The following is a 26,699-nucleotide window of genomic DNA, read 5'->3' on the forward strand; positions in this document are numbered from 1 at the left end:
AGGAATGCTACTTTGATGCATGCAACAGGGTTGCAGTGTGGGGGCATTAAATGGAGGTGGGAAAGTTGCATGATCACCGAGATGCAGAGAATTGAATACAGTGGTACCTTGGTACTCAAACTTAATCCATTCCAGAAGTCCGTTCCAAAACCCAAAGTGTTCCAAAACCAAGGCGCCCTTTCCCATAGAAACTAATGCAAAACGGATTAATCCGTTCCAGACTTTTAAAAACAACCCCTAAAACAGCAATTTAACATGAATTTTACTATCTAACGAGACCATGGATCCATGAAATGAAAGCAATAATCAATGTACTGTACTATAAAATAAATAAGACAGTATTGCAGATGATAAAAATAAAAATCAGTTTTTTGTTCTCGCCTGCACTGATGCTAGTCATTGTTTGGATGGGGGGGGGGCTTTTATCCATTTCCACAGCCACACGATCAATCAATCAATCAATCAATCAGTAGCTCCACACAGTCACAAAAACAAATTAACCGAAAAAGCCTCAAAAACAAAAACGCAAAATAAATAGCAAAAACAAAAGCGCCAAACTTAATCAGTTCCGGAAGTCTGTTTGACTTCTGAAATGTTCGAAAACCAAGGCGCAGCTTCTGATTGGTGCAGGTGCCCCAGAAACAATACATGACAACTGCATCGGACGTTCGGCTTCCGAAAAACATTCTGAAACCAGAACACTTACTTCCGGGTTTTTGGAATTTGAGAACCAAGGCATTTGAGTACCAACGTGTTTGAGAACCAAGGTACCACTGTATGTGCTCTCTGCAGAAAAGACTTGTCACAGGCTCTCCACGCTGGTTTGGTAACATCAGAGTTCTCTGCAGTTCCTGGTGTGGCTCTTAGCACAAGCCTGCAGCTCGGTTTCTACAAGTCCATGGGAAAGAAGGAGGGGGAGTCCGTATGATGCACCATGCCTAAGACAGCAGTGCATAGCTCATTCACAAGAAAAGGTGCAAGTCTTTTTAAACAACAGGAAAGGGCTTTATTCTGCATGGCCTCAGCTAACTTAAGCACTATGCCCCCAGGCCGAGCGAGCAGCATCAGAAGCGGGAGCTCAGGAGGGACAAATCAGAAGCATGCAATGCAAGGAAACTCATCGGTGGCTGTTTTTGCACATTACAACAGTGCCAGGGGAGTAAAATACAGTCATACCTCGGGTTACAGATGCTTCAGGTTGTGCGTTTTCGGGTTGCGCACCGCGCCGAACCCGGAAGTACCGGAACAGGTTACTTCCTGGTTTTGGCGCTCACACATGCACAGAGGCACTAAATCGTGCTTTGCGTATGCACAGAAGCGCCGAATCGTGACCCACGCGTGTGCAGACAAAGCACTGTGGGTTGCGAATGTGCCTCCCGCACGGATCACGTTTGCAACCCAAGTGTCCACTGTACAAGGAGGGGATTTAAATAAGATAGAAAGTCTATGAAATAAGATAGAAAGTCTATGAAAGTCACAATAGTCCAGCTGAAAGGTAAGGTCCAGAATTAGAGTGCAAAGGACATGGCAGATCCTAGCCGTACTGAGAATCATAGAATCATAGAGTTGGAAGAGACCACAAGGGCCATCGAGTCCAACCACCCGGCCAAGCAGGAAACACCATCAGAGCACTCCTGACATATGGTTGTCAAGCCTCTGCTTAAAGACCTCCAAAGAAGGAGACTCCACCACACTTCTTGGCAGCAAATTCCACTGTCAAACAGCTCTTACTGTCAGGAAGTTCTTCCTAATGTTTAGGTGGAATCTTCTTTCTTGTAGTTTGGATCCATTGCTCCATGTCCGCTTCTCTGGAGCAGCAGAAAACAACCTTTCTCCCTCCTCTATGTGACATCCTTTTATATATTTGAACATGGCTATCATATCACCCCTTAACCTCCTCTTCTCCAGGCTAAACATGCCCAGCTCCCTTAGCCGTTCCTCATAAGGCATCGTTTCCAGGCCTTTGACCATTTTGGTTGCCCTCCTCTGGACACGTTCCAGTTTGTCAGTGTCCTTCTTGAACTGTGGTGCCCAGAACTGGACACAGTACTCCAGGTGAGGTCTAACCAGAGCAGAATACAGTGGCACTATGCAGAGAAGAAAGGGTTCACTTGAATATAAGAGGCAAACGGAAAGAGTTTAAAATGATGTCAGCAATGCACGTATCTGATTCACGGTGGAGATAAAAAGGAAGGGTTGCACAGAAAGACGGTGCGTTTCTAATATTGTCAGCTTGGGCCTTTGGTGCATTGAGTGCTGTGCTATAAGTCACACTTGGCTGTCCTTGCGTGGGTTTGGACAGACCGGGTCAATTCCTTGGGTGAAGCCCAGAAAATGAGTTGAACAGGATAGCTGATACGAAATATGTTCTCTCTCGATCTCTGCCCTCCTCAGTTTTATTCTACCCCTGCATACTTTATCTAATTCAGATTGTGTGCATTTGAGACAGGGGAATATAGCCTCTTCCAACCCTGAGTCCTTGAGAAAGGGGGAAGGAATGATAAATTAATGGTTGGAGGGCGTTGGAAGTGACTTGAGTTCTGGGAGCAGGAAAAACACTGCCAGGCTGCAAGTAAGGTGCCTTCTCTTTTCTTCTTCTTCTTTTTAAAAAATGTAGTCTGTCGGGCTGCCCTCGTGCCAAGAAAAGTGGGATCAAGATCACCCCCACCAAGGATGACAAAGAGGATCCAGAGCTGATGAAGTAAGTGAGAAGACAATTCCCAGGCAAAATGTGGACATGAAGATGTACATCGTTTCCTTTCAACATGCAAGATCCTAGCAGTTCCCCAAGTCTGGTGTCCAAATGTGGTCCTTTCTAGTTCTTGTAATTTTCCCCAGGCCCACCCCAAACAAGGACTGAGCATCCTCAGTGGCTGAATTGCATCCTTGAACTTTGATGATGATGATATTTTAGTTATATTTACCCCACACCCACCTGACTGGGTTGCCCCAGCCACTCTGGGTAGCTCCCAACAGATACAAGAACACAGTAAAACATCAAACATTTAAAACTTTCATATACAGGGCTGCCTTCAGATGTCTTCCAAAAGGACCGGACATCATTTAATAATAGAATTGAAGAGTTAGAAGGGACCTCAAGGGTCATTTAGTCCAAGCCCCTGCAATGCAGGAATCAGCTGGTTGAGTTGATTGATTAAGTGGAATGATTTCCTGGCTTCTTGTTCTCAAACTAAAGTGATATTGTTCCACTGCGTTGAGCATGCACTTAACTGTTAGCAGTTCAGTAGGATTACCTGTTGTACCTAATGACACTTTGGTGTAAAACTGGTGGTGCTGTGGCGTAAACCACTGAGCCTTGGGCTTGCCGATCAGAAGGTTGGCGGTTCGAATCCCTGTGATGGGGTGAGCTCCTGTTGTTCGGTTCCTGCTCCTGCCAACCTAGCAGTTCAAAAGCACGTCAAAGTGCAAGTAGATAAATAGGTACCACTCCAGTGGGAAGGTAAACAGCATTTCCGTGCGCTCCTCTGGTTTCACCAGGAGTGGCTTAGTCATGCTGGCCACATGACCCAGAAAAACTGTCTGCGGACAAACGTCAGCTCCCTCGGCCAATAAAGCGAGATGAGCGCCACAACCCCAGAGTCGTTTGCAACTGGACCTAACAGTAAGGGGTCCTTTACCTTTTACAGGTTTTTTGTTGTTGTTGTTTTTCAATGCCAGGAAAGCCTCTATGTTGCTGGTTGGAGAGTTCTCGGATTTTGGCATCCTTAGCTTAGCTCTCACTAATCTGATGGGTGAGAATGGTTGAGTAATCTGCATGATACCGCCTTTCATCAACTCATTATCAATCATTAGTGTGCTTAATTTGAAAAGCTTTAATCATCCTTTCCATTCCTGATTAATCAGCGGAACTCACAATAAGAAAAAACTCTGGGACGTAAAATTCTTGAAAGGGCTACTGTTATCATACAAGCTGCAGTGTGGTGTGGGCTCCTTCCTTTCTGTGTACCATTTGCTGCAAAATAAAACAAGAGAGAACAGGATAACCTTCCCTTCTAGCAATGAATGGACGCTTTTGCTCATTTCAATTGGGGATTGATAAACTGGGGGGAGGGGGTTCCTATTTCGAATCCCCCTGTTCTGAAATTTGCTGCATCACTAATGCAGCCCCCACATCTTGGTATGAGTTTTCCACTCATCTGCTAAGGCTGTGTACACACTAACTTTAAAGCAGATTTGAACCACATTGTTTACCTTAAATAATTCTGGGTGTTGTATTTTGTTAAAGGTGGCTGGGAGTTGTAACTCTAGGGGGGGGAGTGTAAACTGTAAAGGGATAAAATGTGCCCAGTTATTTGAGGGGAATCATGTGCTTTAAAAATATTGTGTGTACACAGCCCAAGACAGGAAATAAGCAGTCCTGCAGAGCTGAAGAGACTTGCATTACCCTATGCCCCATAGCCAGACTCTCAGGCTTCAGGAAATCAGCTTTGTCCCCATCCCCCCTTTGGCAGTAGATAAGCAAAACAAAGGGAAAGGAGTCTTCTTACCAGTTAGAAACTTTAATGATCACAGCGAGAGAATGAAGAATCCATTTCCTAGGAATGAAGGTGCTCCCAATTAAGGGTTCCAACCACTTCCTCCCTAGTCACCCACGTCACTACCACGTCTTGTAACCTGATCTCATAACTACCGTGCTTGGAAACGTACTGGGAGCCAATGTGGGTCTTTCAAGACCGGTGTTATATGGTCTTGGCAGCCGCTCCCAGTCACCAGTCTAGCTGCCGCATTCTGGATTAGTTGTAGTTTTCGGGTCACCTTCAAAGGTAGTCCCACGTGAGCACGTTGCAGTAGTTGTGGCGATCACACAGGGTCCCTGATTCTTTTACTGTCTATTGATCCCTGTGCCACCACTTTATTTCTCACTGCCACTGCCCAGGCCCTACCTGGTACAATACTGAGTCCAGTCAGGTTTAAATTGGAACATAAACTTCTGTTTATTTATTGCAGTTTAACAAGCGTGTGGTTTCATAAACGGTATCGGTCAATTACAATCATGGGGTGCCTATCCAGACCTATAACTTCCGCTACCTGCTCTCACTCACTAAACCACCTCTCAGATATTTACTCGTCTTCCTAGCTCCTAACTGTTCCTGACTCAACTTATTGCGCTACGCTAACTCAACCTACCCACAGACTCTATCCCAATTCACTCCCACTCCAACCAACCACCCAACTCCCAATGAACTCCCCTTTCGCCCCTCCCAGAGCTGGTTTTATAGTCCCTCTGACTCCACCCCCAGGGTCCTGATTGTGTAACTTGTTTAACTATTTCACCTCTAGCACTTTCATATGTTAACGTCACAGTAGTCAAAGCGGGAGATAACTAGAGCATGCACCACTCTGGCGAGACAGTCTGTGGGCAGGTAGGGTTTCAGCCTCCCTCTCTCTCCCAGTGCTTCTTCTCCATCCAGTATTTCCCAGCTTCTGCCTTCTGAACTGTGCCCCTCTGCAAGCCACTGTTCCAAATCTATACTGTCCTGCTCCTGGGAAGATTCAGGATCTTGATCAGGGGGAGGGGGAGGCTCCCACCATTCCTCCTCAGTGTAGCCCTCCTCAGCACAGTCCCCAACACAGACACATCTTCTGTTGTCCACAGTAGCATCGTATGTCAGCAAATTGGCCATCTGCACCCCAGAATGTGGTGGTTTTTCAGAGCACTGAAGGGGAATAAGCCAGTGATGAGCTAGGACATTTGGCTGTGCTGCCTCTCCTGATGATGTATGTTCTTCCCCCTCTGGTTCCACAATTCCCTACACACTCCTTGGTCTCACCTTGCTTTTCCACCGCCCTGGGATATTCCAGGGTCACTGTCTCAACAGAAGAAACAGCTTCAAATTCTTCACACTTAGGAGACCATGGTAAACACTGATGCTGTAAGTGATCCAAAGGTCTTTGTAAGAACCAGATGACGTTTCGGAGCCATCTGCTCCGACTTCTATCCCCAGGATAGCGCACCATTTGCATTAAATGAGCCGTGTCGCAATTAGCAGGAGTAAGCAGAGTTTATTAAAAATTGAGCGAGCCCAGTTTTAAAAAACTACTGGAAAAGCAGCAGCAGCAAAGCTACTTTGCTTTTGACTTTAATGTTCTAAAATTGCTTGGGGAGGTAGAACCATGCATAATCCATAGTGTCGTTTTGCTGTCCAATGACACACAGAGAGAAACAAGAATGAAAATGGATCGCACTGCCAAAGATAAGTGCTGTGCTGTGCAGTTTATAGCCCATTACTGCAACTAGTGGGGCTCTGTATCTCCTTCCTCTGCAATGACTTCCTTTGCATTCCTTTCAGGAGTATTGCAGAGCAATCGATGCAGCCCATAAATGTGTCCACATGTTACTTAGGTTGCTGCTAGCTTTAGATTGGGGGGGGGGGTGGATCTCCCCAAGATGGGTCAAAAGAGAATCTGGCAGGTCAAGGATTGTCGAAGCAGAGTCGTGAGAAACTTGGTAGAACCAGTGTTTTGTAGTCTTCTTTCTTTCTTTCTTTCTTTCTTTCTTTCTTTCTTTCTTTCTTTCTTTCACAATCACTCATAGCTGAGTAAGATTGTCTTCCATAAACACAGTTTTAACTATATTTAAACAAATACAAAGAGTTGCAGAAACCTTAATGGCAAGGACCCCACGTAAGCGGGGTCGCCAACTTCTGATTTCAGAAAAACAGGTGGGATGTTCAGTGGAGCCAGGGCAGAACTCGATGCGCCAGGGAGAGAACCCGTGGGGGAGAACCCAAAGAGAATCTGGATAAATTGGATGGCTCAGGGTACAAAGAAGTAAGGGTGAAATTCAGTGGATGGGATTGAGAATCGAGGAATCTCCTGGGCCAGGAAGATTGCATTCAGCACAAGGTCTGAACATAGCCTTAAAAGGTAAAGGTAAAGGGACCCCTAACCATTAGGTCCAGTCGTGGCCGACTTTAGGGGTGCAGCTCTCATCTCGCTTTATTGGCCGAGGAAGCCAGCGTACAGCTTCCAGGTCATGTGGCCAGCATGACTAAGCCACTTCTGGCGAACCAGAGCAGCACACAGAAACGCCGTTTACCTGCCCGCTGGAGCGGTACCTATTTATCTACTTGCACTTTGATGTGCTTTCGAACTGCTAGGTTGGCAGGAGCAGGGATCGAGCAACAGGAGCTCACCCTGTCGTGGGGATTCGAACCGCTGACCTTCTGATCGGCAAGTCCTAGGCTCTGTGGTTTAACCCACAGTGCCACCCACATCCTGAACATAGCCTTACAAACATACAATTGTCTTCTTTTTCTTCTTTGGTGATCCCTCATAGCCAAGTAAGATTGTCTTCCATAAACAGTGAGTCCTTAAGTGACTGTGGAGGCCAATTCTGGATTCACACATCCTTCCACAGTGGGGACTTTTGTTTCCAGGTGGGAGTTGATTACGGTGTGGATTTGCCACGTGTGCCTTCCTCCTAGCATGTTTCTCCCTTGCGTCCTGAGTTCCAGCGTCTTCAATGCCCATGACACCTTTGGTAAAGGCTGTTCTCCAATTGGAGTGCTCGCAGGCCAGTTTTTCCCAGTTGTCAGTGTTTATACTACTTTTTTTTTTATTTGCCTTGAGAGAGTCTTTAAACCTGTTTTGTTGACCACCTGCATTACACTTTCCATTTTTAAGTTCGGAATAGAGTAGCTGCTTTGGAAGACGATAATCATTATTGTAGTGGATAGGGCCTCGGACACTAAGACCTCGGACACCAGGGTTCAAATCCCCCCCCCCTTTGTTTTTTTTGCACCGCAGATTGCCGTTCACTCTGATTCAGCTTTATAGAGAGTGTTTTTGCTGGGAAAACTCCATAGCAAAAAACAAAACAAAAACAAAAACCATAAAAAACGGTGCTGAGACACAGAGCTTTAAAGAACAGACCGTGCCTGGAAAGCGTAGAGGAAAAGTGAAGTGTAGATAAGTCCTCAGTGTTTTGACACCTGGGATGTGTCTATTTTTAGGACCATCCCTATTTTTGCGAGTGTAGAGTGTAAGTTGTTTTTTGACATTCTGTTTTAAGTGTTGCATCCCACCCTGGGACCATAGGGGGAAGGACAGGTAAATAATAATAATAATAATAATAATAATAATAATAATAATAATGTTCCTTTTTAACCAGGTCTTTGGTTGATCCAATTTTAAATGTGGGGGTTTTTTGGGGGGGGGGTATTGAGCTGTTTTTGTTTTTAATAGGTATTTTGTGGTTTTATATCTTGATTTTATTCTGTGAATAAATCAGACCGCCGGGTATAGGGCGGCATATAAATTCAATAAATAACAACAACAACGGCTTACAATACATTTAAAAACAAACATAAATATATTCAGTACATTTTTTCTTAAAAATGTTTAGGGGTACTCTCATTTTGACTCAAGGAAACTGCCATTTTTGTAGTACAAATCAGGAAAAAATAAATACAGTAAATTGACAAAAGTACAAAGATTCACAAAATGTTTAGGGGTACGCGTACCCCTGCGTACCCCCAGAAGAAAAGTGCTGAATATATTACACTATGAACAAATCCATACAAATCACAGTGTAGTGTTTTGTGGAGGGCAGAGGAGGAGTGATTGATCTCCAGCAAAGGCTGGGGCAGACCCTGTCTGAAACCCTGGAGAGCTGTTGCTGCTGTCGGCCAGTGTAGACATTACTGAACTTGATGGACCAATGGTGCGCTTCAGTACAAGACAGTACCCTGTATTCCTCATGGAAGAGATCAGAGGCTATATGAAATGGACGGATGGAGAAAACTGCAGGAAGGCAAGCTTTCCCCTCCCTTTCCAAACTCCTCTAGTCCTTTGGAAAGTAGCATTTTGTCTTCTCTAACAAGGTACGCTCTCGTGGAGGTCCCTGCAGGTTTGCGATAAAGAGGCTCCGCTGTAATTCCAGCGCTCCATCTGCGTGCCAGAAATCTGCTTGGCTGCGGTCCGAGATTCGCACGCCGCCACCGAGAAGAAGAGACTAATATAGTCCCTGGTGCCTTGTTGCTCTTTCCTCACGCCATTTACATCGGAGGGCGTGCTTTCTGGCCTGGCCACGCAGCAACACGCAGCTCATCAATTGCAACAGCCTTCCACAAATCATCTCGACCTTCTCCCTTCCCTCTTTAAAATAAAAAAGGAAAAGACAATTCAGGAGAGCGACTATTCAATTGACCGGCCATTACCGCAACTTCAATTAAACAGCAATAATAAATTTTTAAAACATACACACGCCACACATCCCAAGCCAGCTGTTTGCCACAATAAGACTCTGGTTTATTTTTTACAATAAAAGTGTAATGAAAGTTAAATTAACAGTGTAAAATATGTAACGGCTGGGCCGTAAACGCTGCATGCTAATCGCTCCCTTCCCCTTTCTATCCTCCCTCGGCCTCCCTCTTTTTCTCCTGAGGTTTCAGTAATTTGCTTGCGATCATATAAACAGCGACGCAGTTATGAATTTAGTGAGCATCCTGCTGGCAACGATATAATAAGTGAATTGTGCCGCATTTGCAGATGATTAAAAACAGGATCAGCGTTTTTCAAATTATCTCAGAGCGGGTATGAAATAACAGTGGTGCGGCCCCTCGACTGTCAACTCCTCTGTTGTTGTTTTTATGGAATAAAATAAAAATAATGATGATAACAATGAAACACAGAACACGAGTTTCAAGAGCAGGCAAGCACTCTTGTTTTGACAGTCGTGGTTGACGTTCCTAATTGCTGCCTTGCATAAAGGGGCGGTTGTGCTGTTCCACATCGACTCCTTCTTTGAAAGCCTTGAGTAGTCGCAAACTTGTGTGTGTGACTGTAATTGACATGTATATTTAAACAAACGCAACCAGTCGCAGAGACCTTAATGGCAAGGACCCCACATAAGCGGGGTCGCCAACTTCCAATTTCAGAAAAAATGGGTGGGATGTTCAGTGGAGCCAGGGCAGAACTCAATGCGCCAGGGAGAGAACCCATGGGGGAGAACCCAAAGAGAATCTGGATAAATTGGATAGATCAGGGTACAAAGAAGTAAGGGTGAAATTCAGTGAATGGGGTTGAGAATTGAGGAATCTCCTGGGCCAGGAAGATTGCATTCTGCGCAAGGTCTGAACATAGTCTTAAAGGTAAAGGTAAAGGGACCCCTGACCATTAGGTCCAGTCGTGGCTGAGTCTGGGGTTGTGGCACTCATCTCGCTTTATTGGCCGAGGGAGCCGGCGTACAGCTTCTGGGTCATGTGGCCAGCATGACTAAGCCGCTTCTGGAGAACCAGAACAGCACACGGAAACGCCGTTTACCTTCCCGCCAGTGCAGTACCTATTTATTTACTTGCACTTTGACGTTCTTTCGAACTGCTAGGTTGGCAGGAGCAGGGACCGAGCAATGGGAGCTCACCCTGTCACGGGGATTCGAATCGCTGACCTTCTGATCAGCAAGTCCTAGGCTCTGTGGTTTAACCCACAGCACCACCCACATTCCTGATCATAGCCTTACAAACATACAATTGTCTTCCTTGGTGATCACTCATAACCAAGTAAGATTGTCGTCCATAAACACTGTTTTAACAGTGAATCCGTAAGTGACTCTGAAGGCCAGTTCTGGATCCGCACATCCTTCTACAGTGGATACATAGGTTTCCGGGTGGGAGTTGATCATGGTGAGGGTTTGCCAAGCGTGCCTTCCTCTTAGCACATTTTTTCCCTTTTGTCCTGAGTTCGAGCCTCTTCAAAACCCATGGCACCTTTGGTAAAGGCTGTTCTCCAATTGCAGCGCTCGCAGGCCAGTGTTTCCCAGTTGTTGGTGTTTATTCTACATTTTTTTAGATTAGCCTTGAGAGATTCTTTAAGGCTCTTTTGTTGACCACCAGCTTTTTGCTTTCCATTTTCAAGTTCAAATACATTTCTAATTTGTAAATACAATTGTAATTGCACAGTAACCGGGCATATGATAGGGGATCCCCTGCTGCTGCTGTTTTGTTTGGGTTTTTTACATGGAAGAGCATGCATGGGCTCTGTTCAGGCTTTCCACTGAATGGGGCAATCTCCCCTCTCACCCAAACACACACGAATATTTTGTTGGAGGACCGAACCCCCATCAGCCCCTAGGAGTTGGTTTCCATGCAGCCTACACAGTTTTGAATAGCTGTGCAGAGTGAATGAGTCCCCTTCTTTCTGTGATTCAGAACCTTTTAATCTGCGTACACACCAGGCATTGAAAGCATCTCCCCAATTTGAATCCTGGGAGCTGATTTTTAAAAGGGCTTGGAACTGTAGTTCTCTGAGGGGTGAGCTACAGTTCCTAAGAACCTTTGGGAGAGAGGGTGCACCTTAAATACCATATATGGTGCTTATGGTTCCTTAGATTCCTTCTTTTATAGCCAGTTTCAATGTTTGATTCACCTGGGTGGTTACTGGAGCTGATACAGTGGTACCTCTGGTTGTGTACGGGATCCATTCTGGAGGCCTGTTCGCAACATGAAAAGAGCGCAACCTGCAGCGGCTCGTCTGCGCACACACGGGTTGCGATTCGCCGCTTCTGCGCATGCGCATGTGATGTCATTTTGCGCTTCTGCATATGTGCGAACGGCGAAACCCAGAAGTAACCCTTTCTGGTACTTCCAGGTCACCACGGGACATAACCTGAAAGTACGTAACATAAAGCAGACATAACTTGAGGTATGACTGTACAGTGGTACCTCTGGTTGCGAATGGGATCCATTCTGGAGGCCCATTCGCAACATGAAAAGCCCGCAACCTGAAGCGCCGTAGCTGCGCAGGTGCGATTTGGTGCTCGTGTGCATGCACGAGTGGTGAAACCCCGGAAGTAACCCTTTCCGGTATCGCATCGTATCTGCGCAGGTGCACGGTGTGATTTGGTCTTGTGCGCATGTGCGAAGCACGATTTAGCATTTCTGTGCATGCGCGAGTGGCAAAACCCGGAAGTAACCCTTTCCGGTATCGCATCGTATCTGCGCAGGTGCACGGTGTGATTTGGTGCTTGTGCGCATGTGCGAAGCACGATTTAGCATTTCTGTGCATGCGCGAGTGGCAAAACCCGGAAGTAACCCTTTCCGGTACTTCTGGGTCGCCGCGGGATGTAACCTGAAAGAACGTAACATGAAGCAAACGTAACATGTGGTATAATGCTGATGCTTTTTTACTTCCTTCTAAGGTAGGCTTCTAAGGTTTGAATCCTGAGCTCCCTTCTGCAAAAGAAAAGCGCTTCCCCATCATACAAGGGCTTGTGGTCCAGCAGAGAGTTTTTGGGAAGCACAAGGGCTGTCGGGGGGAGGAAGGAAGAGTGAAAGTGATCTCCCACCCCTTCTGCCGGCTGGAGCGGAACTCATGAGACACTTCCGCCAGCAAAATGGACCCAAGCTGTAATCTGTTTGTTTGTTTATATCTGAGCAAAAGGTGTTGTTTCTTCTTATTTCTGTAGGTGCCCTGTTCCCGGTTGTGTTGGGCTTGGACACATCAGTGGCAAATACGCCTCCCATCGCAGTGCCTCGGGGTGCCCCCTCGCAGCCCGGAGGCAGAAAGAAGGGTCTCTCAATGGTTCATCCTTTTCATGGAAGTCCCTCAAGAACGAGGGTCCCACTTGTCCAACCCCAGGTTGTGATGGCTCAGGTCACGCAAATGGAAGCTTCCTCACTCACAGAAGGTAACCGTTATGCACGTGGTCCCGGTGTCTTTTGCAAAAGGTAGCAGTGAAGTCCATTTTGCGACACCATCTCGATACTTGCTCAGGAACTGAGCCCTGGGACCAAACTAGATATCTAGATTTTTTGAGACTCCCTTGTGCTGATCTGTGCTAGATTGCCTGAGGTTTCAATGAAGTGTGCACTCATCACCCTTGTCCCCTTGTTTTACCCCTTGAGATGAAATACAGAGAATGACCGTGGATCTGCTTGGAACCTCTCGTGCAGCAGTCACTGAAATCCAAAGAGTGTATTCACATGACCCACAAATATCCAGCCTCTTGATAATTTTGGTTGCCCTTTCCTGAACCTTTTCCAGTTCTACAAAACTCTTGAAGTTCTACAAAACTCATTTACGATAGTGAGCTCATCCAAATATGGAATAAATGTGTGTCAGTGGTTTAAGGGGTGGTGGTATAATTAGCTACCTGCTTCAATAGTCCGAACACAGTTCGTATGAACTTCAGGGATTTGGGAGCAGAGCAGGCAAAGACATCTTTTCAGCTTCTGATGCATGGATGTTGAAAATTCACTCAATTTCAAATCCAGGCAAAACTTGTTCCTGATCTAAATATTTCATCCTTGTTTAACACACTGCATCACAGCATGGATAGAGGAAATTAGGAACAAGAAATGTCCCCCAAGAATTTAATTGCACGTAGACGAGTGAGATTGTAAGAGATTTGTCTTATTCTATACCAGGCTTCCTCAACCTTGGCCTCCAGATATTTTTGGCCTACAACTCCCATGATCCCTAGCTAGCAGGACCAGTGGTCAGGGATGATGGGAATTGTAGTTTCAAAGCATCTGGAGGGCTGAGGTTGAGGAAGCCTGTTCTATACAGTGGTACCCCGCAAGACGAATGCCTCGCAAGACGGAAAACCCGCAAGACGAAAGGGTTTTCTGTTTTGGAGGCGCTTCGCAAGACGAATTTCCCTATGGGCTTGCTTCGCAAGACGAAAGCCCATAGGGAAATCTCCAGGGACCTCTTTTAAATGCTGGTGGTGGGGAGCAAAGCCTTTCCCCCCCTCCGGCCTTCAGAAGAGGTCCAGGAAGGCCGGCGGGGGCCGAAAGGCTTTGCTCCCCACCGCCAGCATTTTAAAAGCAGTCCGGGATAGCAGGGAAGAGCTTCCCGCTATCGCGGACGGCTTTTGAAGGCAGGCGGGGGGGGAGCAAAGACTTTCGCCCCCCGCCCGCCTTCAGAAGAGGTCCAGGACCTCTTCTGAAGGCGGGCGGGGGGCGAAAGTCTTTGCTCCCCCCTGCCTGCCTTCCCGGGAGAGCGGAGAAAGGCAGCGCCTTTCTCCGCTGTCCCGGACGGCTTTTGAAGACAGGCGGGGGTGGGCAAAGACTTTCGCCCCCCGCCCGCCTTCAGAAGAGGTCCAGGACCTCTTCTGAAGGCGGGCGGGGGGCAAAAGTCTTTGTCCCCCCCTGCCTGCCTTCCCAGGGGCTTTTACATCGCCCCGGAAGTCCTCCGCTGTCCCGGGCGATTTTAAAATGCCGCCCGCCAGCATTTTAAGATCGCCCCGGACAGCGGAGTAGTCCTCCGCTGTCCTGGGGTTTTTTAAAATGCTGGGGGTGGGAAGAAAAGCCCTTGTCCCCCCCCCCCCAGCCTTCAGAAGAGGTCGGGGGACAGACTGTCTGAAGGACCTGGTCTGAAGGCGGTTTCCTTAGGAACGCATTAATTGATTTTCAATGCATTCCTATGGGAAACCGTGCATCGCAAGACGAAAAACTCGCAAGAAGAAAAAACTTGCGGAACGAATTAATTTCGTCTTGCGAGGCACCACTGTACTATGTGTTACATGTCATTTCTTGAAGCATCTCCGTTTGTATGTCTAAGCCCAGAGGGCATATAAACACAAATGTAGCTGCTGATTTTGCAGGATATAACTATCTTGTGCAACCTACACCAGAGGCCAGTTTTGCATCTGTCATGCATTGAGCCAATGGATCTGGAAAGCAAGCTGACAGTTGCGGAGTTTTCCACCGGGATAACAGATGTGAGAGATCCATGCCCAGCTATATCCTTCTCCCAAGATACGTCTGGTACTTGTAAACTGAGACTAGGTCACCAAAGCAGGTGGAGGATACACACAGGGGCATCCTATGAAATTGTGTCAGTTGTGTCAGAGAAGAAAGAAGAACAACTGTTTTGCTGGCTCAGACTAAAAGTCTGTCTGGCCCAGCAGCCCGTTTCCAACAGTGATCAGCCAGAAGTTTACAAGGAGGGTCCGAAGATAACTGCCCTCCACTGAGTAGCTTGTTGTCATCTCCTTTTTAATTCTTTAATTATTTTCTCTTAAGCAGTAAACTATAACGATGCTCCTGTCACAGTGCCCATTTTCCTTTGAGTTCATACAGTACTTCTACTGCAACCAGTGCTTTTTGTGATGGTACTCACTGGTATGAAGTATCATCACTTTTCTCTTCTTTCGCTGCCCATAGCAACTATTTTCTGGTGACACCCACGGCCCTTTTATCAAGACAGGAGTACTAGTTCGACATTTTTTACCAAACAGAAACAAAAACACTGGTTGCAACACATGAAAGCATTAACAGATCTGCAGGCCCAGGTCTCTTCCATGCGCCATATGTGGAATCTGCCATTTGCCACTGTACATTAGGAAATGCATGCAAGCTCCTGCAACTCGTCCTTCCCTTTAGGTCCTCTGCCAACTCTGTGATGTGGTGTGAGCTTCTCGTGTAAAGCAAGCTGCCCGATCTTGGCAATCCAAGCTCTTGCCTGCCATCAACATTCCCACAATGCCAGTGCCACTATATACTCGAGTATAAGCCGACTTTTTCAGCACATTTTTTATGCTGAAAAAGTCCCCCTCAGGTTTGTGGTGTGGTGGACCCGCTTATACTTGAGTCAGTAAGTTTTCCCAGTTTTTTATGGTAAAATTACGTGCCTCGGCTTATATTTGGGTCAGCTTATACCGAGTATATACGGTAATATCCTTCCTAACTTGCGCTAGGAAGTTCCTTCACTTAGCAGAGTGCATTTCCCATCTTACGCAGTAGAAAGCTGGTTGCAAACTCGTGTGAGTTTCTTAAGACAATAAGCAATTCAATCTGGCTTGTCCAGATTGAGATATGTTCTAATATTCCTGGTAAGACCCCTTTTAAATCCCTCCTAAAAGAATAAAGACACCACAGTCTTATCCATAAGTAACAAATAGTAGTTTTACTCACGATCTGGCAGAGCACAGTGTGATCCCTGAAAGCAGGCCTTAGGCTTAAAGTTACAAACATGTACAAACAGCTTTACCCCAAATGGGAGATAAACTGGGGGACTGCTTGGCTGACAGCCAGCAGTACAGGAAGTTCGCAGGATGAAAGGAAGATCGAAGAGAAAGAAGGAGAGGTAGCTGTGTGACTGAACCTTTTGTTAGGTCAGGGAAGGTCTCGCCCACCTACTAGTCACATGCAAGGAAGGATGCTGCAGGCCAGGAGGAACAGGAAGTTTCGACTGGCTGGACCAAACATTCCCTTGCATGTCCACTCTAGCAAAACAAGGAATGTGGTACTTGACTGCTCCCAGTGGATGACATCCCACAGGATTGCTCAAGGGGTCCGTTGTTAATCCCAGCTCTGGATGGACATTATATAGAACCAGAGCCGGAAGGAGAAGGAGAAGGAGAAGGAGAAGGAGAAGGAGAAGAATTTGGACTCGATATCACACCTTTCACTCCCCTTAAGGAGTCTCAAAGCGGCTAACAATCTCCTTTCCCTTCCTCCCCCACAACAAACACTCTGTGAGGCGAGTGAGGCTGAGAGACTTCAGAGAAGTGTGACTAGCCCAAGGTCACCCAGCAGCTGCATGTGGAGGAGCGGAGACGCAAACCCGGTTCACCAGATTACGAGACTACCGCTCTTAACCACTACACCACACTGGCTCCCTGGAAGAGGCCCTGAGGATCATCTAGTTCAACGGCCTGCAGTGCAGGAATATGCAGCTGTCCCTGACAGGGATCGAACCTGCAACCTTGGCGTTTGTCAGCACCATGCTCCAGCCAACCGAGCTGTTTCACAACACAACGTGGTAGCTTTCATGCTCACAGTATCTGCTCCACCCACCCTGCACCTCTGCCCAGGCTGCAGACCTCATGCCACCAGCTCCTGAAGGGACCATCAGTGGCCTGGGAGAACTGTTGGGGCCCCTGCCCCTGCACACACTTTCCCTGGGACTGCTTAAGACCTGTCTGCCTGGAGGGAAGGCAGATGTGAGGAAGCCCAGGCCAGGAAGCATTTAATGGCCAGCTCCTGAAGTTGGCCTGATAATGTTTTGTTTTGCTTTGTTTTGCATTTATTTATTCTAGTGTTTCAAATTGGTAGAACAGCGCTATATAAATGCAATAAATACATAATTAATATAGTAAAAGCTATGGTTTTCCCAGTAGTGATGTATAGAAGTGAGAGCTGGACCATAAAGAAGGCTGATCGCCGAAGAATTGATGCTTTTGAATTATGGTGCTGGAGGAGACTCTTGAGAGTCCCAGGGACTGCAAGAAGAACAAACCTCTCCATTCTGAAGGAAATCAGCCCTGAGTGCTCACTGGAAGAACAGATCCTGAAGCTGAGGCTCCAAGACTTTGGCCACCTCATGAGAAGAGAAGACTCCCTGGGAAAGACCCTGATGTTGGGAAAGATGAAGGGCACAAGGAGAAGGGGACGACCGAGGACGAGATGGTTGGATGGTGTTGTTGAAGCTACCAGCATGAGTTTGACCAAACTGCAGGAGGCAGTGGAAGACAGAAGTGCCTGGCGTGCTCTGGTCCATGGGGTCACGAAGTGTCGGACACGACTAAACGACTAAACAACAACAACAGCAACATAATTAGTAAATAAATAGCTGTTGGACGCCTGGGGGTATCTCATGAAAGGTTCTAATGAAGTCCTGAACAGTACAACAGGCTATCCGCAACTACAACTAATTTCAGGAGGAGGATATCTTTGGATTTATGAGACATAAAATACGTGCTTTGATTAGAATCCGCATTTTATAGCTGAATCTTTTATGGGGCAACCTGCAAGGGAATTTCTCTCATATACAACTGTCAATTTATTTATTTATTTCGAACTATTCAGCCAAGCTAATCCAAATGACTGAGTTCCTGGCGGACTTATAAAAACTTACTGCGTCAACTGGGGTGGGAGGGGGATGGAAACTTCCCTGGGAAATGGTTTTACAATGAGCATTAAATAGCTATATTCATTTTGTGATTTTTCCATTGAGTGACAAGGAGGAAAAAAGAGAGAGAAATGGTTATTTCTTCCCCCAGAGAAGTAAAACACATTATTTTCATTTTGTTTTGAAATTTTATGCAAACATTTACAGTTAATGTAAACATTAACAACGAGAAAGGATGCCAGAGGTGGAGAAAGATTTCCTCACAAAAAAATATTTTTTTAAGAAGTTCTCTATGCTTTCCCACATCAACAAATTTCTGCTTTAGGATCAGAACCAGTGATTTCAGCAGAGCTGTCTATGTTTGCTGTTGATTTTGCACCTGAGGTTTCTGCTTCTTGGGAATGTAGGAAACGACCTTAAACTGATCCAGGGTGTTTGTCCACTTTGTTTGTCCATTGTTTAAATGCAGTGGCTCACATAGATTTCAAACAGAGTCCTTTTCCTAGTTGTTATGTACTGAAGTTCTCACCCTGGGCCAGCAGGGGGATATTGTAGATAGTTTTCACTCAGGTCCACATATGCAAATAAGGGATTGAAAGTGACGTTCAGTGATTGGATAGTTACAGAAAATGGTTACTGTTGCGTTCTAGTGGAGCTCTATATAAGCAGACTGGCTGAACCCTTCAGTTCAGTTCTGTTCTGGCCTGTGAATAAACAAGAGCTGTTTGAAGAATCGCTGTGTCGTCTGATATGTTCACCCACGACTTAACACTAGTACTCTCTAAATTGCTCACATAAGTAATCTGACCTAGTCAAGGATCATGTAACGAATATAACAAAGCTACATCTGACACAGCATCGTAAGACATAGGTGATCTTGTGGGTCAACACAACCAGTCAGATTTGCTTACATGATTATGGCAAGGAGGGCAACTGGGAGCAACGCAATTTAGGGCAATAGATATGAATAAGGCTGCAATTCTTTGCACACTTACTTGGTAGTAGGTTTCCTTAAATACTACTTAATTCTAAATGCACGAGATTGCACAGTGACTGAACATATTTACAAAGAATGCTGAATTTCACCCCACAAGGGAGGCTTTTATGCTATTGCAAGTATGGTAATTTTAGCTCAGCCTTAATTACCTGGCTGCAATTAATCCTGGAGGTTCTAATAAAATCCACTTTTGTTTATCATTTTAGCCTGTCGGGGTGTCCAAGAGCTACTTTTGCTGGGAAAAAGGGGAAAATCTCAGGGGATGAAATTCTCAACGCTAAATTCAAGACCAGTGATGGTAAGAGAACCAGATTTATCACTTGGCTAGTTTTGCATATTTGAAAATTTGATTTTGAAAAAATTAACATAACCTTACAGATTGTGTGTGTCCACACCATTAGCATTTCCACTGGACCGAGATGATCCATGCCAATTGAATTAGTACTTGCTAACTTACTTGCTAAGGATTTGCTCTGCTATTCAGGCAGCATGTTTCTTGCAATCTGGAAATCCCCAACAAGAGTAAATATCCATCTTGCTACCGATTGCATACTCTCCACTATTTGATTCTTGCACAATTTCCAAAAGCTAAAAATATGCCTTGCCACTAAATTTGCTCTTAAAATGCCCCCAGTTTTTTCAGCCTGCTAGATCACATGTGATATCGTGACCAGAATGTTGTGGTTTCAGTGTGAAGGATCTAGTTTAAATCATTATGCAGTACAATGCTCACCATATGATAAAGCCAGTGTTGTAGAAAGTCCTTGATTCTCAGCTGTAACTCACTAGCCAAACTCTGTTCTTTCTGTTTCACCTCACCCTCCATTTTTAATATGATTGGGGGGGCGCAACTTATCTTGCCATTAAATATTATAATTAATGAGATGATATGATTGTAAATTTTGCAAGGGCCATTAAAGGTCATTTCACCAACCCACTACCAATGCAGGAAACCCATTGCTATAGCATTCCCCAAAACTAACCTTCCAGTATCTGCTTAATAACCTCTAACTAAGGAGAACCACCACCTTCCAAGGTGATTATTTCTGTTAAAGGTGCATGGGTGGTGCTGTGGTCTTAACCACTGAGCTTCTTGGGTTTGCTGATCAGAAGGTCAGCGGATCAAATCTGCACAATGGTGGTGAGCTCCCATTGCTCTGTCCCAGCTCCTGCCAACCTAGCAGCTCAAAAGCATACCAGTGCAAGTAGATAAATAGGTACCACTGTGGCGGGAAGGTAAACGTCGTTTCTGTGCGCTCTGGCTTCCATCACGGTGTTCCGTTGCGCCAGATGTGGTTTAGTCATGCTGGCCACAAGACCCGGAAAGCTGTGAACAAACGCCGGCTCCCTCAGCCTGAAAAGCGAGATGAGCACCACACCCCATAGTCACCTTTGATTAGACTTAACTGTCCACGGGTCCTTGTTTAGCTGAAGTCCCCTTTCTTGTACAGTGGTACCTTGGTTATCAAACGGCTTAGTTGTTGAACAAATTGGCTCCCGAACGCCACAAGCCCAGAAGTGAGTGTTCTGGTTTGCGAACGTTTTTTGGAAGCTGAATGTCTGACGCAGCTTACGTGGCTTCCAATTGAGTGCAGGAAGTTCCTGAAGTCAATCGGAAGCCACACCTTGGTTTTCGAACCGTTCCAGAAGTCAAATGGACTCCCGGAACAGATTAATTTCAACAACCAAGGTGCTACTGTAATGTGAACACATTGGTTTAGGTCCTACCCTTTAGAGCAACAGCAAGGTACTCTCACCAGAAGTTGTTAGAATACAAGTTCCACCATCCCTACTCTGCATGGTCCTAGGACTACAGAAAACAAATTTGTTTTTATGATCTGTATATTAAGTGCTTAGAGCACTCCAATGGTGTTACATGAGGGCTAAGCATTATTATGTAGACAGTACATTTCAGAGCACAATTCAAAGTGTTGTGCTGACCTTTAAAGCCCTAAATGGCCTCGGTCCAGTATACCTGAAGGAGCGTCTCCACTCCCATTGTTCAGCCCGGACACTGAGATCCAGCGCCGAGGGCCTTCTGGCGGTTTCCTCATTGTGACAAGTGAGGTTACAGGGAACCAGACAGAGGGCCTTCTTGGTAGTGGCGCCCACCCTGTAGAACGCTCTCCCTTCAGATGTGAAGGAAATAAGCAGCTATCTTATCTTTAAAAGACATCTGAAGGCAGCCCTGTTTAGGGAAGTTTTTAATATTTAATGCTGTATTGTTTTTAACACTCGATTGGGAGCCGCCCAGAGTGGCTGGGGAGACTCAGCCAGATGGGCGGGGTATAAATAATAAATTGTTGTTGTTGTTGTTAACAGTACACTGGAGTCCAAGGGTGGTATTCAGTGCTACTCAGAGTAACACTGAAGTTAGCAGAAATGATTACGTAATTTAGTTTCATTAATTTAAATGGATCTACTCCGTGTAGGTTCTATCTGCATATATTAGAGCAGGAAATTGCCTGACCGCTTCTTTATTTCACCCTTGCAGTTCTAGAGAATGACGAAGAAATTAAGCAGTTAAACAAAGAGATTAGTGAGCTGAATGAATCCAACACTGAAATGGAAGCAGCCATGGTGAAGCTGCAGTCACAGGTAAAGTGCACTTGTACTATTTGTTTATTTAAAATAGTCATATACACCCGCTCTCCTTAAAATAACACCACGGTGCTGTGCAATAAAACAATTTGGTACAGAACAACAATTTTAATATGCAACAAAAGCAATCTAATTTTTAAAAAACCACAATGTATCACTGTTACAGTAATGAGGAATTATTCAGCTGGTATCGGAAGCCAGGAAAAGCTTGAGTAAATAGACGTTACTATCAGCCAATGGAATTGCACCATAAGTTCTTTCCCTATGTTGGTGGGAAGCCGAAGCAACAGGCTGGGGTCCACAATCGAGCAGGCTGTCTTCCAGGTTCCCACGAAATCCACCTCTGCAGGCTGCTGCGTAACTCACAGAGCCTCCTCCTAAGATCTTTGTGAACGGGCAGGTCCATGTGGAAAAAGGCATTCTTTCAGATAACCTGGTCCTAAGTTGTTTAAGTAAAGGTAAAGGGACCCCTGACCATTAGGTCCAGTCGTGACCGACTCTGGGGTTGCGGCGCTCATCTCGCTTTACTGGCCGAGGGAGCCGGCGTACAACTTCCAGATCATGTGGTCAGCATGACTAAGCTGCTTCTGGAGAACCAGAGCAGCGCACGGAAACACTGTTTACCTTCCCGCTGGAGTGGTACCTATTTATCTACTTCCACAGGCCTGCTTTCGAACTGCTAGGTTGGCAGGAGCAGGGACCGAGCAACGGGAGCTCACCCTGTCACGGGGATTCGAACCGCCGACCTTCTGATCGGCAAGCCCTAGGCTCTGTGGTTTAACCCACAGCGCCACCCACGTCCCTAAGGGATTATTAAACTAAAAACAAAACCTTAAACCTGGCTCAGAGATGTTATATGTGCTTGACAGAATGCTCAGCAACCCTGCATTTTGTACCAGCTGTAGCTTCCCAACCAGCTTTAAGAGTCGCCACGCATGGAACACATTACAATACAGTGGTACCTCGGGTTAAGTACTTAATTCGTTCCGGAGGTCCGTTCTTAAACTGAAACTGTTCTTAACCTGAAGCACCACTTTAGCTAATGGGGCCTTCCACTGCCACCGTGCCACCGGAGCACGATTTCTGTTCTCATCCTGAAGCAAAGTTCTTAACCCGAGGTACTATTTCTGGGTTAGCGGAGTCTGTAACCTGAAGTGTCTGTAACCAGAAGCCGATGTAACCTGAGGTACCACTGTACTCCGGTTTCAAAACCACCCTGAGATATTTTTTCTTTAAAATGTAAAGTGGTATAGAAATGAAATGAACAATAAATAAATAAACCAAAGCTGACAGAAGGCTCTAGCAGCCGCCAAAGCTTCCGGTGACAAAGCCTTGAGCTTTCAGTGACAAAGATGGATCAAGGAGCATCCCCCAGTACGTACCTGTCCCTTTGGAGTGCAGCTCCATCCGGATCAGGCACAGCCCCCAATAACCCAGACCCGGGTATCATTCACCCACAGGATTTGGTATCGGTTTCTTGGCCTGCATCCAGCCACAACTGAATCATATTTAACAGGGGAACAAAGCTGGGTACTATCTGCAAACCAGTGACACCATGTCCAAATCCCCATACGACCACACCCAGCTGCTTCCTATAAATGTTGTGGTTGTTTTGGTGGTGGTGGTGGTTTTATTTGCCTCCCATCTGACTGGGTTGCCCCAGGCACTCTGGGCAGCTTCCAACAAAATACAGTCATACCTCGGGTTGAAGTAGCTTCGGGATAAGTATTTTCAGGTTGTGCGCTGCGGCGACCCGGAAGTAACAGAGTGTGTTACTTCCGGGTTTCGCTGCTCGTGCATGCGCAGATGGTCAAAATGACGTCACACACATATGCAGAAGCGCTGAATCGTGACACGCACAGACGTGTGGACGCGGGTTGCATTCGCTTCTGGATACGAAGGGGGCTCCGGAACAGATCCCATTCGCATCCAGAGGTACCACTGTATTAAAAACATTTTTAAAAAAAATCTCAAACATTAAAAGCCTTCCTGCACATGGCTGCCTTCAGTTATCTTCTAAATGTCAGATAGATGTTTACAGTGGTACCTCGTTGTACAAACACCTCGGGTTACAAACACTTTGGGTTACAGACTCCGCTAACCCGGAAGTAGTACCTTGGGTTAAGAACTTTACCTCAGGATGAGAACAGAAATTATGTGCCGGCAGTGCAGCAGCAGCAGGAGACCCCATTAGCTAAAGTGGTACCTCAGGTTAAGATCGGTTTCAGGTTAAGAACGGACCTCCGGAATTAATTAAGTTTGTAACCAGAGGTACCACTGTATTTCGTTGACATCTGATGGGAAGGGGTTCCATAGGGTGGGCATGACTACTGAGAAGGCCTGGTTGAATGTACAGTGGTACCTCGGTTTTTGAGCATCTCAGAAGCCGAACGTTTCGGTTTTCGAATGCCAAAAACCCAGAAGTAATTGCTTCTGTTTTCAAACATGCCTCAGAAGTCAAATGGCTTCCACTGCGTTTTTTCCCATTTTCTCCATTGACTTTGCAACCAGCCCTTTGCACCTTGGTTGTCGAACGTTTCGGAAGTCAAACGGTCTTCCTGAATGGATTGCGTTCAACAACCGAGATACCATAGTATATGAATGTACAGTGGCACCTCGGGTTACAGACGCTTCAGGTTACAGACTCCGCTAACCCAGAAATAGTACCTCGGGTTAAGAACTTTGCTTCAGGATGAGAACAGGAATTGCGCGGCGGCGGCATGGCGGCGGTGTGAGGCCCCATTAGCTAAAGTGGTACCTCAGGTTAAGAACAGTTTCAGGTTAAGAACTGACCTCCGGAACGAATTAAGTTCTTAACCCGAGGTACCACTGTATGCATGTAATGAGACTCCACAGCAGCCTGCTGTCAATTGCTTTTATTACCCCACAATATTGCTGCATTGCACATTCCTCTGCAAACACCAGTCAACGAAGCTGAGTGAAGGCTGGGAGACTTACGGTGTGATAATTTAATGTCCTGCATCTGGCATTACAAAAAGAGAGGAAGACCGAGAAGAAGGAAGAGGTTCAGACTTACTGTTTGCAGCAGCCATGAACCTGTTTGTTCCACTGGTGGAGCAGGATATGAACCTAATAAATATAAGCCTTGTGGCGCTCACAGAATGTTGAAAGACAGTGACCATTTCTCTTCCCTAATCCGTGTTTCCCTCCCACCTCCTACAGATCTCAAGCATGGAGAAGAACCTCAGGAACATTGAGCAGGAGAACAAGATCATAGAGGAGCAGAACGAAGCCCTCTTCCTTGAGCTCTCCGGGCTGAGCCAGACTCTTATCCAAAGTCTTGCCAATATCCGCCTTCCACACATGGTGAGAATCTCTCCCGTGCACCGAACCTTTGGCCGTGTGATAAAGTACCAGATTCTGAAAGCCTCCTTGCAAGGCGCTTTGCGTATAATTAGGGAATGGCAGAAAAAGAGCTCCAGGCTATTAATTCTTTCCATTTTTCATAAAATTCAGCAGGGGAAAAGGGCCCAAGCACCATTTATAGATAGAGTCCATGCCTAAAGGTAAAGGTAATGGTAAAGGGGCCCTGACCATTAGGTCCAGTCGTGGCTGACTCTGGGGTTGCGGCGCTCATCTCACTTTATTGGCTTTATGTCTAAGCCACTTCTGGTGAACCAGAGCAGCACACGGAAAAGCTGTTTACCTTCCCGCTGGAGTGGTATTTATTTATCTATTTGCACTTTGACGTGCTTTCGAACTGCTAGGTTGGCAGGAGCAGGGACCGAGCAACGGGAGCTCACCCCATTGCGGGGATTTGAACCACCGGGCTTCTGATCGGAAAGTCCTAGGCTCTGTGGTTTAACCCACAGCGCCACCCGCGTCCCATGCCTTAGTCCATGCCTAAGGTTAGAGCAATTTAAATGCCTGAAAGCAAGGAAGTGCAAAACTAAGCAGTCCCAGGCTGCTTTACTTCTGCACTGCAATATGTGGGAGTAAAACAAAAAGAAGGTCCAAGCCCAGTGTGCCCAGCACTCACATATATATTTTGCTTCCCACACCCCCCCATGGTGGCAAAGTAAATTCACTTAACTGTATCAATTACTTTTATTCCCTCATGTTGCTCTGCAGAATCAAGGCTACCATACCTGCCAGATCAAGCAGGGATTTCTTAGCTTCTATATTTGGTGGGTAAACTGTGCTCCTTCCGGCATAGTTTGTCTACAGCTCTCACCTGTAGCTTCTAGAAGCTGTCAGCATGCGACAGCAGCCACAGGAAGTGGTTTCAGCTGGCCGGCTAAACCAGGTGAGGGTAGCCGATGGGTCTCAAATCCTTTGTGAGTTAGGGACTTCTCCTGAGTGCAAAGACAGGCTCCAGTGGATTGAGTGGACGAGACCAAAAGTGGGTCCAACGGTCAAGAAGGCGGTTTCTGCACATGCTGTAGAGGGAACTGAGGGGCAGATGGAGCTCGTCCACCTGGGAAGGTAGCCCATCTAGGAGAAGGAAAATTCTGATCCTAAACCGCTGCCATGCAGCTATACTCATTGGCACTGTGGTCTAAACCACTGAGCTTCTTGGGCTTGCCAATCGTAAGGTCAGCGGTTCAAATCCCCACGATGGAGTGAGCTCCCATTGCTCTGTCCCAGTTCCTACCAACCTAGCAGTTTGAAAGCACACCAGTGCAAGTAGATAAATAGGTACTGCTGTGGTGGGAAGGTAAACAGCATTTCCGTGTGCTCTGGTTTCCGTCACGGTGTTCCATTGCTCCAGAAGAGGTTTAGTCATGCTGGCCACATGACCCAGAAAGGTGTCTGCGGACAAATGCCGGTTGCCTTGGCCTGAAAGCGAGATGAGCACGGCAACCCCATAATCGCCTTTGACTGGACTTAACAGTCCTGGTGTCCTTTACCTTTTTTACCTTTGTTTTACTCATTGGCGAGTAAGAGTTTGGGACCAAACCCCAGGAAAAAACCCTCCCCACCCAGTGGCGTCACAACGGGGGTGGGGGGCGGTTTGCCCCTGGTGCCATGTCTGGGGGTGTGACAAGAAGGCACATGGTGGGGGCTCGCGGGGGCACGAGCAGCCATCATGCTGCCACAGCCGCGAATGGAGGATCATCCGTTCGCGGCTGCAGCCACAAGCAGAGGATCCCAGCACCATCCGTACGGCGCTGGAGCGGCGGTGCTGGCAAACCACTATATACAGCGCATGTGTGGCTTCTCTATGTTCGACGCATGCATCGTACGTAGCGACGCTGCACAAGCACCCTACGTAGCGACGCCCCGCCCCGGGTGTCGTGACGCCTTCATTCTCCCCTGC

At 46.5% G+C, this 26,699-nt stretch overlaps 1 protein-coding gene across 4 annotated transcripts in view; it reads left to right on the forward strand.

Annotated features, from left to right (window-relative positions):
• MYT1 (myelin transcription factor 1) overlaps positions 1-26,699 on the forward strand; it is a 170,926-nt gene that overhangs the window by 137,562 nt on the left and 6,665 nt on the right. For all 4 annotated transcript variants that reach the window (XM_081011053.1, XM_081011055.1, XM_081011054.1 and 1 more), the window contains 5 exons: positions 2,618-2,701; positions 12,428-12,649; positions 19,024-19,115; positions 21,312-21,415; positions 24,602-24,745. In XM_081011053.1, coding sequence (XP_080867179.1) covers positions 2,618-2,701; positions 12,428-12,649; positions 19,024-19,115; positions 21,312-21,415; positions 24,602-24,745 — 646 coding nt within the window. The remainder of the gene's footprint in view (positions 1-2,617; positions 2,702-12,427; positions 12,650-19,023; positions 19,116-21,311; positions 21,416-24,601; positions 24,746-26,699) is intronic.

The sequence above is a fragment of the Podarcis pityusensis genome, assembly GCF_964106645.2.
Source record: "Podarcis pityusensis genome assembly, chromosome: 6".
In the NCBI taxonomy this organism is placed as follows: Eukaryota; Metazoa; Chordata; class Lepidosauria; order Squamata; family Lacertidae; genus Podarcis; species Podarcis pityusensis.